General features: G+C 35.1%; 1 protein-coding gene across 1 annotated transcript in view; it reads right to left on the reverse strand.

The window, feature by feature from the left end:
* Nucleotides 1-12,961, reverse strand: part of GUCY1B1 (guanylate cyclase 1 soluble subunit beta 1) — a 50,403-nt gene that overhangs the window by 25,149 nt on the left and 12,293 nt on the right. The window contains exons 3-4 of the mRNA XM_049769616.1: nt 8,650-8,750; nt 7,639-7,757 (exon numbers count right to left, since the gene is read on the reverse strand). Of these exons, the coding sequence (XP_049625573.1) occupies nt 7,639-7,757; nt 8,650-8,750 (220 nt within the window). The remainder of the gene's footprint in view (nt 1-7,638; nt 7,758-8,649; nt 8,751-12,961) is intronic.

Genomic DNA, 12,961 nt, shown 5'->3' on the forward strand with positions numbered 1-12,961 from the left:
GATGAGAAATTGTCTTTGAATTGGAAAATAAAAATTTTTAAGCAAGCAAGACCTACATAAGGTGGAAACTCCAGCCCCATGGAACATACATGTCAGGGTATGAGTACTCTAAGATTAAAGCAAGTTGTAAAGGAATGTTTAAATGATGCTTATCCTGACTTGTTCAGTTAACAAGAGTTTTTAAGTCAAGAGCTATCGCCAGAAGTACACAGAAGATGGGACCAAATTAGGCCACATTTAAACTAATAATTCAGTGCAGGACTAATGTTATAGAGCACAGGTAACATTAGGGACAATTAGAAGGTACCAGAAAGAAAAAGGTGGTGAGGAAGGCAGGATCACAGATCAAACTCAGGACCTTGTATATGTTACTGTCCTACCACTTGAGTCGTATCTCTATCACCCAATCTATTTTATTTTTAATAAAAAAAGTATTTTAAAAATAATTTATGCCAGAATCACTGCCAAGTTTTAGAATGGTAGTAATTTTTCAAGGTTGCATAAAGTTGGGCCTGGGGTCAGGGGCACAATCTTTCATATGCAAGACACTATTTCTATCCTTGACACCTCATTATCTCAGCTCAGTTCCTCTTTATATAGCTTTCTTTGCAAGGCCCCCAAGCGCTATCAGGTACCATCCTGAGAGTAAGCTGAGGACTGTTGGGTGTATATGATGGTTCAAGCACCAAGAAACTATGAACAGCTGCATCCTCAGGTCCTGGCACTGGTCCTCTGGAATGGTCCCCAAGTCCACTGAGGCCAACAACATAAAAAGATGTGCTATCTCTACCGTCTTTCCAAGAGATGTATTTTAATAAAAAATATTAATTGGATTACTGGTGAAAATAGCTCATTTATTTACTGCTTTCAACTTCATGGTTTTAAATACCCAGCTTAGATAATACTACTTTGACAATCCTTATTTTGAAAAATCATGTATAAAAATATTATTCAAAAAAAAGATAGTCTTAAATTATAAAACCATTAGCTTCTTTTACAAGTTTTTACTTGTCAATTTTAAAATCACAGGTTATAGAAATTGACAGTTGAGTTGTTGAGAAAACAGTTTGTTTGAAACTCAAACATTCAAAATAAAATGAATGATGAATTTTTTCCCTTAAGAGATATTATAAATATTTAGGGGAAGTCTTAGAAATTCACAGCTGCTCGTGAAATTCCTCAGAATTTCCAAAATATAATTTTTTTCACAAACACTGAAGAATTTTACTTGGCCCACCAATCCCAGTTTGTTTCAGAGAGTCTTACTAAATCACCTTTTATGACCATATATGGTACCACCCTCTGGAATGGAAGGAAAGTTCAACACTTAAAGATTGCTTCAACCCTTGCAGTAAACTTAGACCATTGCATGTTGAACACAGATAGGCCTAAGAACTCCTCTTTAGGAACTAAATTAAACTGTCACCTTCACAATATCACTGTACAATAATAATAAGAAAAAAAATTTTTTTTTTGGTTTTTGAGCCACACCCGGCGATGCGCAGGGGTTACTCCTGGCTGTCTGCCCAGAAATCGCTCCTGGCAGGCACGGGGGACCATATGGGACACCGGGATTTGAACCAACCACCTTTGGTCCTGGATCGGCTGCTTGCAAGGCAAACGCCCCTGCGCTATCTCTCCGGGCCCATAAGAAAATATTTAAAATTCATATTTAACTTTTTCATTAAGAATGACAAAACCCGAGGGGGAGCAATAGCACAATGGTAGGGCGTTTGCCTAACACGTGGCCTATCCAGAACAGACCTTGGTTCAATCCCCAGCATCCCATATGGTTCCCCAAGCCAGGAGTGATTTTTGAGCACATAGTGAGAGTGATCCCTGAGCATCAATAGGTGTGGCCACAGAAACCAAAAAAAAAAAAAGAAAAAGAAAAAGAATGACAAAACCCATTTTAAGTGAGAATATCAAATCTATGTTCAAATAGAAAAAATGGGCACACATAAGACCAATTTTCTTTTCTTATGAATACAGCTAATTATTATTTTGTAATTTACCCAATACATTACTTATACCTATTAAAATATATTTTTGAATGGGAAAGGAACACCTCCAGGTCCTCAGGGCTTACTCCTAGATCTACACTCAGGGATCACTGCTGGTGAGATCACGGAGCCTAAAAGGATGCTGAGAATTGAGCCACACTCAGTAGTGTGCCAGACAAGTATCTTACCCACTATACTCTCACTTTGGCTCAAAAATTTAAAAAAAAATGTAAACCTACATATTAATTTGAAGCTTCCAGAGAACAATAATATTTGTACATACTAATTTTTTCAAAATTTTCCTCTAAAGCTCTTTTTTATATTTTATTATTCCAACCACATAAGGTTTTTAGCTAATTTTGGAAGTAAAAATTATTTGAATAAGCAGGAACATGGGTTAGATATTGTTAACAAGACTTTTCAACAGAGGTTATCTATTACGTAGACTGTTTACTTCATTCAACTTCAATTGATATATTATTGGTCTAGTGTGATAGTATAGGAGATAAGACACCTATTGCCTCGATCTGGCTGTGAAGGCTGATGCCCTGGATTGAATCTTGACACTATATGTCATCCCTGAGTACCACAGGTGTCCTGAGTATAGAACCAGAAATATCTCCGGAAACTGTGGGGTGTATTTCAGGTCAAGGACATCTTATTCCCAAGTATCTCTCCCCAAGGACAATTTAATATTGATGAATTACATTGTGGAGGCCAGGACTAAACTTCAAGTACAATATGACTGTGAACATAAAATTCCTACAAAGAAAAGCATAATTACCTATTTTATATATATATATATATATATATATATATCTGTAGGCATTATATATATAAATGTATGTATACATACATGTTTGCATATATACATATGCAAATATGTAATTCAGCATTAATTTAATTCTATTATCTAAAGACTTTTTAGGTTATTTATTATATGCAGAGAAAGATATTAAAATATTGAAATTCTTAAAAGAAAAAAATGTGTACATTTCACAAAAAGCATTCTCCTTTTATTCAAGATTGATTGCTGACTTAGTCCTGGGGTCAATCCTGGATGTGTTAGGGGCCCCATGTTGTACCAAGGATTGAACCGAGACTCAGCCTATTGAGGTATCTCTTCAACCCATAGAGAGGTAGTCATTTTTGTCTGGTGGTATTCAATGTTACTCCTGGCTCTCTACTCAGTAATCACTCCTAGCAGTGCCCAGAGGACCATACATGATGTTAGAGACTAAACCCTAGACAGCTACATACAAGAACCACACATGACATATTGCCTTTGGGTACGATAAAGTCATTCTTAAAATATCCACTGAGATTTGGGACATTGGTGATGGGAATGTTGCTCTGGTGAGGAGGGGTGCTCTTTACATGACTGGAATCATACAACTACAATCATATTTATAATCATGGTGTTTAAATAAAGATAATTAAAAAATATCCACTGAGATACAAGAGAGAAACACTTACAGGGCATCTCCTAGGAATACCGAGAGGTACACAAAGTAACCCAGCTTAAGGCATGTACTAATGAACTTCTGCATCATGACTGGATTCTGCATCATGATTGACTACTTCACTGTACTCAAAACTTTGGGCAGAAATATAGGGTGAATGTTTTAAAATTTTCAATACTCATAAGTAAATTATATAAATCATTTCATAAACAATTATGTGTATTTTCTCATAAAATGGAAATTGGTCTAATTTCTGTCTATTCTTTTTTATTTGAATTTAGGCTGCAATGATAACAGTAATGAAATTCTATTTAAAATGTTTTTGTGCTACCTCTAATGAAAAATTTAATCACGAACCATTGTGTATTTGCTTCCTGTTTTTGTAACACAGTAATTCTTCATAAAACAGGTATCTGAGGAGATATCATCATTCAGAGATTAAGCCTGGTATCTGCTCTCATTCAGTTTACATTCCAGGCAACAAACAGGAAATGTTCACAGTGAGAAAGGACTGTGTCTGGAGAAAGACTGTGTTATGAAAACATAAAAAAAATACCAATTACTCTGACTCAGATAAGGTGGAGACTGGAGAAAGTCTTTCTGGAAGAAGTCATTTCACCAGCCAGATGAATAAGATTCCTCTATCTGAAAACAATGAAGAATAGTGTCCCAGACAATCAGAAGAGGAAACACTAGAGCTCAGAGGATAGAGGGAATGATAAATGAAATGTCCTTTGAAGATGTGCTGCTCAGGGGCTAGAGAGGTAGCCCAGCAGACTGAGCACATGTTTTGTATATTGCTGACTGGTTCAATCCCAGTTACTTCATGGTCCCTGGACACCACGAGGAATGATTCCAGCACAGACCTTAGAGTAGCCCCTGAGAACTACCAGATCTGGTCCCCAAGACAAAACAAATCAGAAACATTCTGTTTGGCTGCCTGCCAAAAGGAAGCTAGAGGAAGGATGAAGAGGGATATATACAGACTTTTAAATTATTTTTGACAGTTTCAAAGAGCAAAGGAAAGTAATGACAGAGTTCTAACAAAAAATAATATGCTGAGACATTTGCAATTCAGAATCATTATTAGGATGCAGATGAGATTGGAGGAATCATAAAGAAAGGCAAGGAAACTTCACAATCTGTGTCTATGGCAAATTCTTCCAGAAAAATGCTGGGAAAATTAAGAAGAGAGGTAGAATCCTCAAAATTTAGTATTTAGTAAAGAAAGAATTTCTTAATCAATTAAAATGATCAGTGTGAGAGAAAAAGTTATAATAGGCTATGGATTTATCTTACTCTTTTGAGGGTTGAAATCTACCATAAAGATTTATTATGTTTTATTAATTTAGTCAACTATATTATACATTATACATAAGCAAAAGTCTTAAAGCAATTTATCAATTTATAAAAATTAGTTGCTTTCTTATCTAATCTGTGATACAGAAAATATCTATTAAATTTCATTTCATTAGTTGGATCATAACAAAGATCTACCTTAAAATAAAGTGGCATTTGAATATGTTGAATGTGGTCATGATATATCATTTCGAATGTAGAAAAAGAAGATTATGTATTGGTGAGGGGAATGTTGCACTGGTGAAGGGGGGTGTTCTCTTTATGACTGAAACCCAACTACAATCATGTTTGTAAACACAGTGTTTAAATATATTATTTAAAAATTAAATTAAATTAAATATATATATTAGATTAAGGAGCCAGAGTTATAATTCAGATTAGGGCATTTGCCTTGCCATGGTCGATTTAGGATAGGCCCGGCTTTGATCCCCAGCATCCCATCTAGTCCCCTGAGCCTGCCAGGAGCGATTTCTGAGTGTAGAGCCAGAAGTAACCCCAGTACGGCTGGGTATGGCTCAAAAAACAAAACAAAACAAAAAAACAAAAACCCAAAGTCATTAGATTAAAATGCACAATATTAATAAAAAAATTTATAGTACTCTGTAGTACTCTAACTTTCTTTAAAGTTTTATTGTTGTTCACACACTCAAAAATACATAAAATTAAAATGTATATAAATGAAGTCTGTATTAACCTAAGCAGTCTACTGAATTTGAGGGGAAATGGACTTAGAACTACTTAAATAATATTGCTTAGTGAAAATAAAAGACAAAACAGAGACTGCACAGGGAGTACAAAGGGTAAGGCACTTGACTAGCCATCACTATGGCATCACATATGTCCTCCTCCCAGGTGTGGCCATCATAGAATTCCCAGCCACCTAAAAAGCAATGCTAGATTCTAAAGAAGACCAAAAATTATGTTATTAAGTTATGTCTATATGCTAAATGTTTTAGTAGGTGAATTAAATGCAATAATATATGTTATATACTTAATGCATAAAATAATTCAACTTGAAAAGAAGATGAAATATTAATGAACTACTTGATAGTAGTCAGGAGTACTAAATTTGAAATTGGATGTATACAGCACAACACGTTTGAGTTCTTGAGTAGACACTGTGGCTAGTGGAGGTTTCCTTGGGCAGCATTTCTCTAGAGCTATTTTATGACTTGTTTTACCTTTAGTTTCCACTAAATGGCATTGCATTTAATAGTACTGTAGAAGGTTAGAATACTATACACTGAGCCGGAGAGATAGCATGGAGGTAAGGTGTTTTGCTTTGCATACAGGATGGTGGTTCAAATCCTGACTTCCAATATGGTCCCTTGAGCCTGCCAGGAGCGATTTCTGAGCATAGAGCCAGGAGTAACCCCTGAGTTCTGCCAGTGTGACCCCAAAACAAAACAAAACAACAATAACAATAAAAATACCATAGACTTTCCACCAATATTATGAATTTATCTAATGAACAAAGAAATTCTTTTCTCTGTAACAGTTGCTCTCAAGCTTAACAGAAGTTCAGAGAGAAAAGGTTAAGACAAAAATAGCCAAACCATTTGGTGATTTTCTTTGTCATGCAGATGTGACCATTGAGAGAAAAAGTTAAATTGAATGCAGAAGAGCTACCAGTTGGAATTTTGCTAATAAGGTGACAAAACTCATGAGAGTACCAAAAAATGGAACATGCTTTTAAAAAATCGGGAAGCTCAAAATAGTTTTAAATACCAAGCCCGGATTCATTTTAAGTGATTTAAATGCTACTTGTTTAAATTTAATTTAAATATCTCCTGGCAGCTACTTCATTTGGAAGTGGCAGCTTTTTTTGACACCAGTAGTTTGGTAAATCCATGGCAGGCAATTGCAAACCAGCTTTCATTTTGATTTAATGCTGTTTTAAGTTTACATGAAAAATGTCACAATGTAAACAACAGACATTTTGATTAAACACTCAAGTTCTTATTTTGGCTGTTGAATCAATAATGCAGCTGGATTGGAAGTAGTTTACATTCCCTCAAAACTGGGCTTGGGTTCAGCTACTATTGCACTGACATCATTTTCCAGCAAGATCTGGCTGCTTTCAGCAGCCAACTTAGAAATAACCTTTACAAACAACCACATAATTTTCAAAGTTAACACGTTTCCAGATGAGGGTCTCACAAATGCCAGTGTTTAAAATAGAACAGTCTATCCAAAAATAGTGTCTCATCTAATGTGTAATTTACTATGAAAATTTTTTCAGGCAACTTAAACAAGAACAGAAGACAAAAGATTTTAGGGTTCCAATTTATCTCTTTTGCTTCACCTGTGAGTGACTTCTGAAAGTTTTCTAGTTTCCTTTTTATAGTAGTTTAATTGACAGGTAATTCAGAGCAAAGGTTCTCAAATTCATCTTGGTGGCAGAGCACAGTTTTATCCTGAAAACTAAGCATGCTCCAATTGTCACAGCTATTGAAGTGATATGAATTATGCTACCCACGATAGAAATACAAAACAGAAAACAAATTCATATTATCTATATAAAACATAAAATTACATGTTATAATTACTAAAAAATAAAGCAAGTGAACATAACAAAAAACTCTAGTACAATGACTATAACTTATTCAATACCAGTAAACAAAAGTCAAAGAAAAATTGGGATGCAAAAATGTTCAAATGTTTTCAAGACCAGTTAATAATTATAATTTTATGCAACCGTTGATTCCATTTCAGTTGCGAGAAACTTTTTGCTGGGTGTCTGTACATTTTAGAGCTGAAGAGAATGAATCAGAAACTTTAAACTATTGATTACAGGATCTCAAAGTACTTACCTGGAGAAATTCTCTGACGTTAGATCCCAGAACACGCAAGATTGTGTCATAACCAGATTCTTGACAAAAGACAAAAAACATCTTTCCAAACATTTGAAGGATTTCTCCAGCATTGAGATCTATTTTTATAGGTTTGAGGGAACAACAGCAGAGGTAAAGAAAAACATATATTATAGATAGAAAGTAGTTCATGGGACGACAAAGATAAATGCCTAACAACAACAATAACAAAAGATTTTTAAATATACTGTGCAGAATGAATATAGAGAAGATGGAAAACTTGTGACCAGCATAATAGGATAAAATCTGAGAAGACAACAGTGCAATATGCTAAAAGTGTAAAAATCTGCACTCACAAGTAGAGCAATTAGATTCTCAGTTTCCATGACAAACCACTTAATTCGTTCTGAGCTTCAGTAAGCAGATATTCAATGAAGTATATACTTTAAAAAAAAAATGTAACAGAATGATCATGGAGCTATCCCTAGCCCTGTATGGTTTTGTAAAAATCACTAGAGGCATCTGTTGGACAATGAGTTAGAAGAACTCAGTACTCAGTACCACATGGTGTGGCCTGAGAACAAACCAATAAAAAAGTGCATATTATTTCTCTTTTAACTAACTTCCCTGGACTAGCTAGGTAATTTTTTAATTATCAAACTTATATTTAAAGTTATCTTCTTATAGTTTCCAATCTGCTTATCTGCTAATCTGCTTGTATAGTTACCACTTGCTAACACTATAACCTTGAGTTATGGTTACATTATATTAGCATTTTATCCACTTTTATAGCATGGTTTCCAAATATGGGTAGGTGTAGAGTGCTCATACATTTTATTATTAGCTTGTTAAAGGAAAATGAGAATCAAATAAGGCCTGAACTTCATGCTTCACATTCTTTATCAGGGTTGTGCGGTCCACAGCCTGGACATACACTGTGACCTTGAAACAAGCATTCCTTTAGACTTCTATGTGCAATTAAGCCAAAGAAAGGAAACTACACCAACTTACTGAGGACTTTGCTTGCAGCGGCAACCAAATCATAAGTTTTAGAGTCATCGTATATTATTCTAACAAGAAATTGTCCTTCTTCATCTAATTGTGCCTCTTTCCTGGAAAAAGAAAAACAAAACAAGCAAAAACAAAAACAAAAAGATATGAGATAGATGATAAAGACTTGAACTAGAGCAACAATGTTTGTTCATTTATTTGGGGTCATTAAAGATAAAAGCTAAACCTGTTTAACAATATAATGATTAATGATTTAAAAATATTTCAGATACTTTTAAACAAAATGATATATTTAAATATAATTTAGTAAAACTAATTTTATACAAGACTTTATTGCTCATACAACAACTGGCATATAATATAATAAAAACAATAATTAATAGTCAGCAAATATTTGTCGAGTCCTGAATTGTACTAGGCATCATTCCAGGCTCTCGGGCACATATTATTCCAGCCCTTGGTAAAATAAATAAAAATATCTGACCACTTGGATGCAGTGTTCTCTAAGAGATAGCTGAGGCATAAACCTAGTAAGGCATTTAATGATGAGTGGTATGAAGAAAAATAATGCTTAAGGAGTGAATAGGAAGCTAAAACACACTTATTGACAATTAGGTGAGTCTGAAGGATCCCTGGGCTTGATCCAGGAGCAATTTAAGACAATTGTTCTGGGGCCGGGCGGTGGCGCTGGAGGTAAGGTGCCTGCCTTGCCTGCGCTAGCCTAGGACGTACCGCGGTTCGATCCCCCGGCGTCCCATATGGTCCCCCAAGAAGCCAGGAGCAACTTCTGAGCACATAGCCAGGAGTAACCCCTGAGCGTCACAGGGTGTGGCCCAAAAAACCAAAAAAAAAAAAAAAAAAGACAACTGTTCTAAGCAAAGGAAAGAGCACAGGAGAGCAGCGTGTTTAATATGATCTGGGTGTGGGAGGAACTTCAGAGTCTGCTGGGCTGGAACAGAAGGAACAGCAGTGTTGCTTGAAGCAAAAAGAGGTCATCAGGGTCCTAGATGGTCACTGGGATGATAGGTCCTACTTGGAAGATGGAAGTTCCTTGTGTTCAGGAAACGAGCAATGGAAAATTTTACTTAGATAGCAGTTGTTTTGAAAATGGGCCACTCAGATATAGATCCAAATATATTCTGAAGGTTAATTCCACATAACTTTCTGGGAGACTAGATATGGGATGTGAGAGTAGGGAAAAAAAAAATGTAAACTGGAAAGATGATGTCATCAATAGTGGAAAGACTGTAGAGCAGCGGGAAAGACTATTGGACTATGATTAAGATGAAGAATTATTGCTTTAACCCAAACATTGAGTTTAGGTTACAAAGTGAACTAATAATATTTTAAATATATTTTAGCTAACTAAATACATTAACTTAAAGTATATTACTAATTAAAGGATACCATTTTAATAGTTGTTTAAGTATGTAAGTGTATTTTTTTCAAATGAACTTAAATTATTTTTCTTAATCAAGTGTCCAGAAGTGAGGAAATACATTAACCAAAATATTGATAGCTGTGGATTAGAACTGACAAATTCCCACATATCTTTCCCAACGTTAAAAACACAGAAATGCACTGAAAATCAGTGAATCAGTGCAAATCACTTAAATTCATGTATATTGTTCAGAAAAGAGAAATTAGCTCTGATGAAAGTCAACACAGTGACTCAGGTAGCACCTAAATGCTAAAATAGCTCCCTAAATGCTATTGAAAGGAGCTCTGGCCAGCCAAGAACATTTCCTACCCTAGGAAACAGTAGTGTCACAGCTATTCAAGGAAACAAGTCTCTATGGCAGCAAGTCACAGAATCAGGTAGAATGATAACGTACAAAAGAGTGGTATACTCTTAACAACATACCACTTATTTGTCTATAGTTAGGCAGAACAATGCAGAAAAAGAGAGGGAGGAGGGAGGGAGGGAGAGAGATAGAAGGAGGGAGAGAGAATGAATGATTTTGTCAGGCATAGATATCAAAATTTCACACCCTAGAGATCTGAATCAACTTGGACAAATCAAACAAAATACATCAGCACTCAACTTCCTCTATAAAAAAAAAAAACAGGGCAATGATATAACCCACTTCTGAAACTGTAACGATAAAGTGAGCAAACATGCATTCTAATTGGAGATATACTTATGTATATCCCTAATAAAGTGCTTTATGTGTTTACATACTCCAAAAGTTACAAAGCAATATGGAAGATGTAAAATTATTTTTGACAAAATTACAAATTACTGAATGAAAGAAACAAAATATACTCTGAATTTTATGTTCATAAAAAGGCAAAGTAAGATAAAGAGAAAAACTAAAAGAACAAATTGACCCAGGATCTTGAGTAACAGCAATTACTATATTTAAGTTGCTCATGTTTAAAAATGCTTATATAAATAACACACACTTGATCATTCTGCTTTAAAACTATGTTTTGAATTAATATTTGATGTAACCCTTTATATTATGTAAACAATTTTTCTATACCATGGTTGCATAAAAAGTACATTGTAGTGCCATAAATTCTGCAATAAACACAACTTTCTGAAACTTCTACCAATCATAAGAACACCTTATATGAGTGAAGTACAAACAAACACAATCCCTCAGTATAGAGAAGGCTATTTTCCTAGAAATCCCCCATGTATGAATTAATCAATGTGTTTATTCCTTTTATTAAAGTAAGTCCTTTAGCTTCAAAGCTGTATTTCTATTTCTTTTGTTTTGTTTTGCCTTTTTTTGTTGTTTTTGTGGTTTTTGGGTCACACCCGGCAGTGCTCAGAGGAAACTCTTGGCTCCATGCTCAGAAATTGCTCCTGGCAGGCACGAGGGACCATATGGGAAGCCAGATTCGAACTGATGACCTTCTGCATGAAAGGCAAACGCCTTACCTCTGTGCTATTTCTCCAGCCCCCAAAGCTGTATTTCTTAAAAAGATCACTACAACACACTTCCTGGATGAAGGCCAAAATATAAAACAAGTGGTAGTATATGAAAAAATTTATTTCTACCTCAACTTTTCACACTGGATTCCCATAAATTATTCAAAATACCTAGGCTTCTTTATTTGCCTTTATTTAAAAAATAGTTGGGGATTGCAAATTTCCCATGAATTATTCTAAATGCCAACCTTCTAAAGAAGCTTTGCATCAAATATTACTATATATATATATATATATATATATATATATATATATATATATATATACACGAATAGTATTACTAAATATTCCAGGGACTTAATACTCCAGGAATTTTTACTGTAGCTCGGAATGAAATATAGATCCTTGCCCTTATAGGGCTTGCCATTTTGTTGTCAGAAACAACAGATAATAATAAATAAATATAAAAGGTATTCAAATATGTTGATGAAGTGATGAACACCATGCTGAAAAATGGGTATAAGTGGGGAGAAGTGAGAAGTGTGTAGATGAAAGGGACATATGTAACACTTAGTCCCATGAACCCTAAACATTTTCTGGAGAAGTGAACAACTTCAGAAGGGATAGCTTGTGTCTCTTGCCTGTACTTTCTGATTCCATTTTCCTTTAGTCAAGACCTCATTCTTTATGTTCTTTTTCTGAGGAAAAGCCCATTGAAGATATTACAATATTTGACATGAATTGGTAAATAGATCAAACTGTGCACAAGAATGGAGTGCCCAAAAGGAGTATTGCCCAAGTCTGACTTGGCCCAAGAGAACTGGTCATTGAAGTAAGTAGACATTTGAAATCAATGGAACTTTCTCCATCTGTCGGTTCACAATATAATTTCTTGGCAAAGTCAAATTTGTTAAGACTTTATGCAGAGGGGCCGGAGAGATAGCATGGAGGTAAGGCGTTTGCCTTGCATGCAGAAGGTCAGTGGTTCAAATCCCAGCATCCCGTATGGTTCCCCCGAGCCTGCCAGGAGTGATTTCTGAGCATAAAGCCAGATGTAACCCTTGAGAGCGCTGCCGAGTGTGACCCAAAAACCAAAAACCAAAACCAAAAAAAAAAAAAAAAAAGAAAGAAAAAAGAAAAAAAGACTTTATGACATTATGCAGACCCTGTTTTTTTTTTTTTTAAGGGATATGACAATAAACTCCTAGAGAGATCTGCAGGCCAATATTTATATAGGAAGTAGCAATGGGCTTCCTTAAGAAGGAACACACTTCCTTCACATATTATATAGCAATGCCTTGTTAACCAACTACCTGAAATTACAATAAGTAACCAGCAAATGCAAGAAAAACTGGAAAAGAAACATTCTCAGATGGTCAAATAGTTATGTAATTCAGGTTACAGTTGCATAATTCTCCACCCGTCACTATG

Source organism: Suncus etruscus, chromosome 3, assembly GCF_024139225.1.
Source record: "Suncus etruscus isolate mSunEtr1 chromosome 3, mSunEtr1.pri.cur, whole genome shotgun sequence".
In the NCBI taxonomy this organism is placed as follows: Eukaryota; Metazoa; Chordata; class Mammalia; order Eulipotyphla; family Soricidae; genus Suncus; species Suncus etruscus.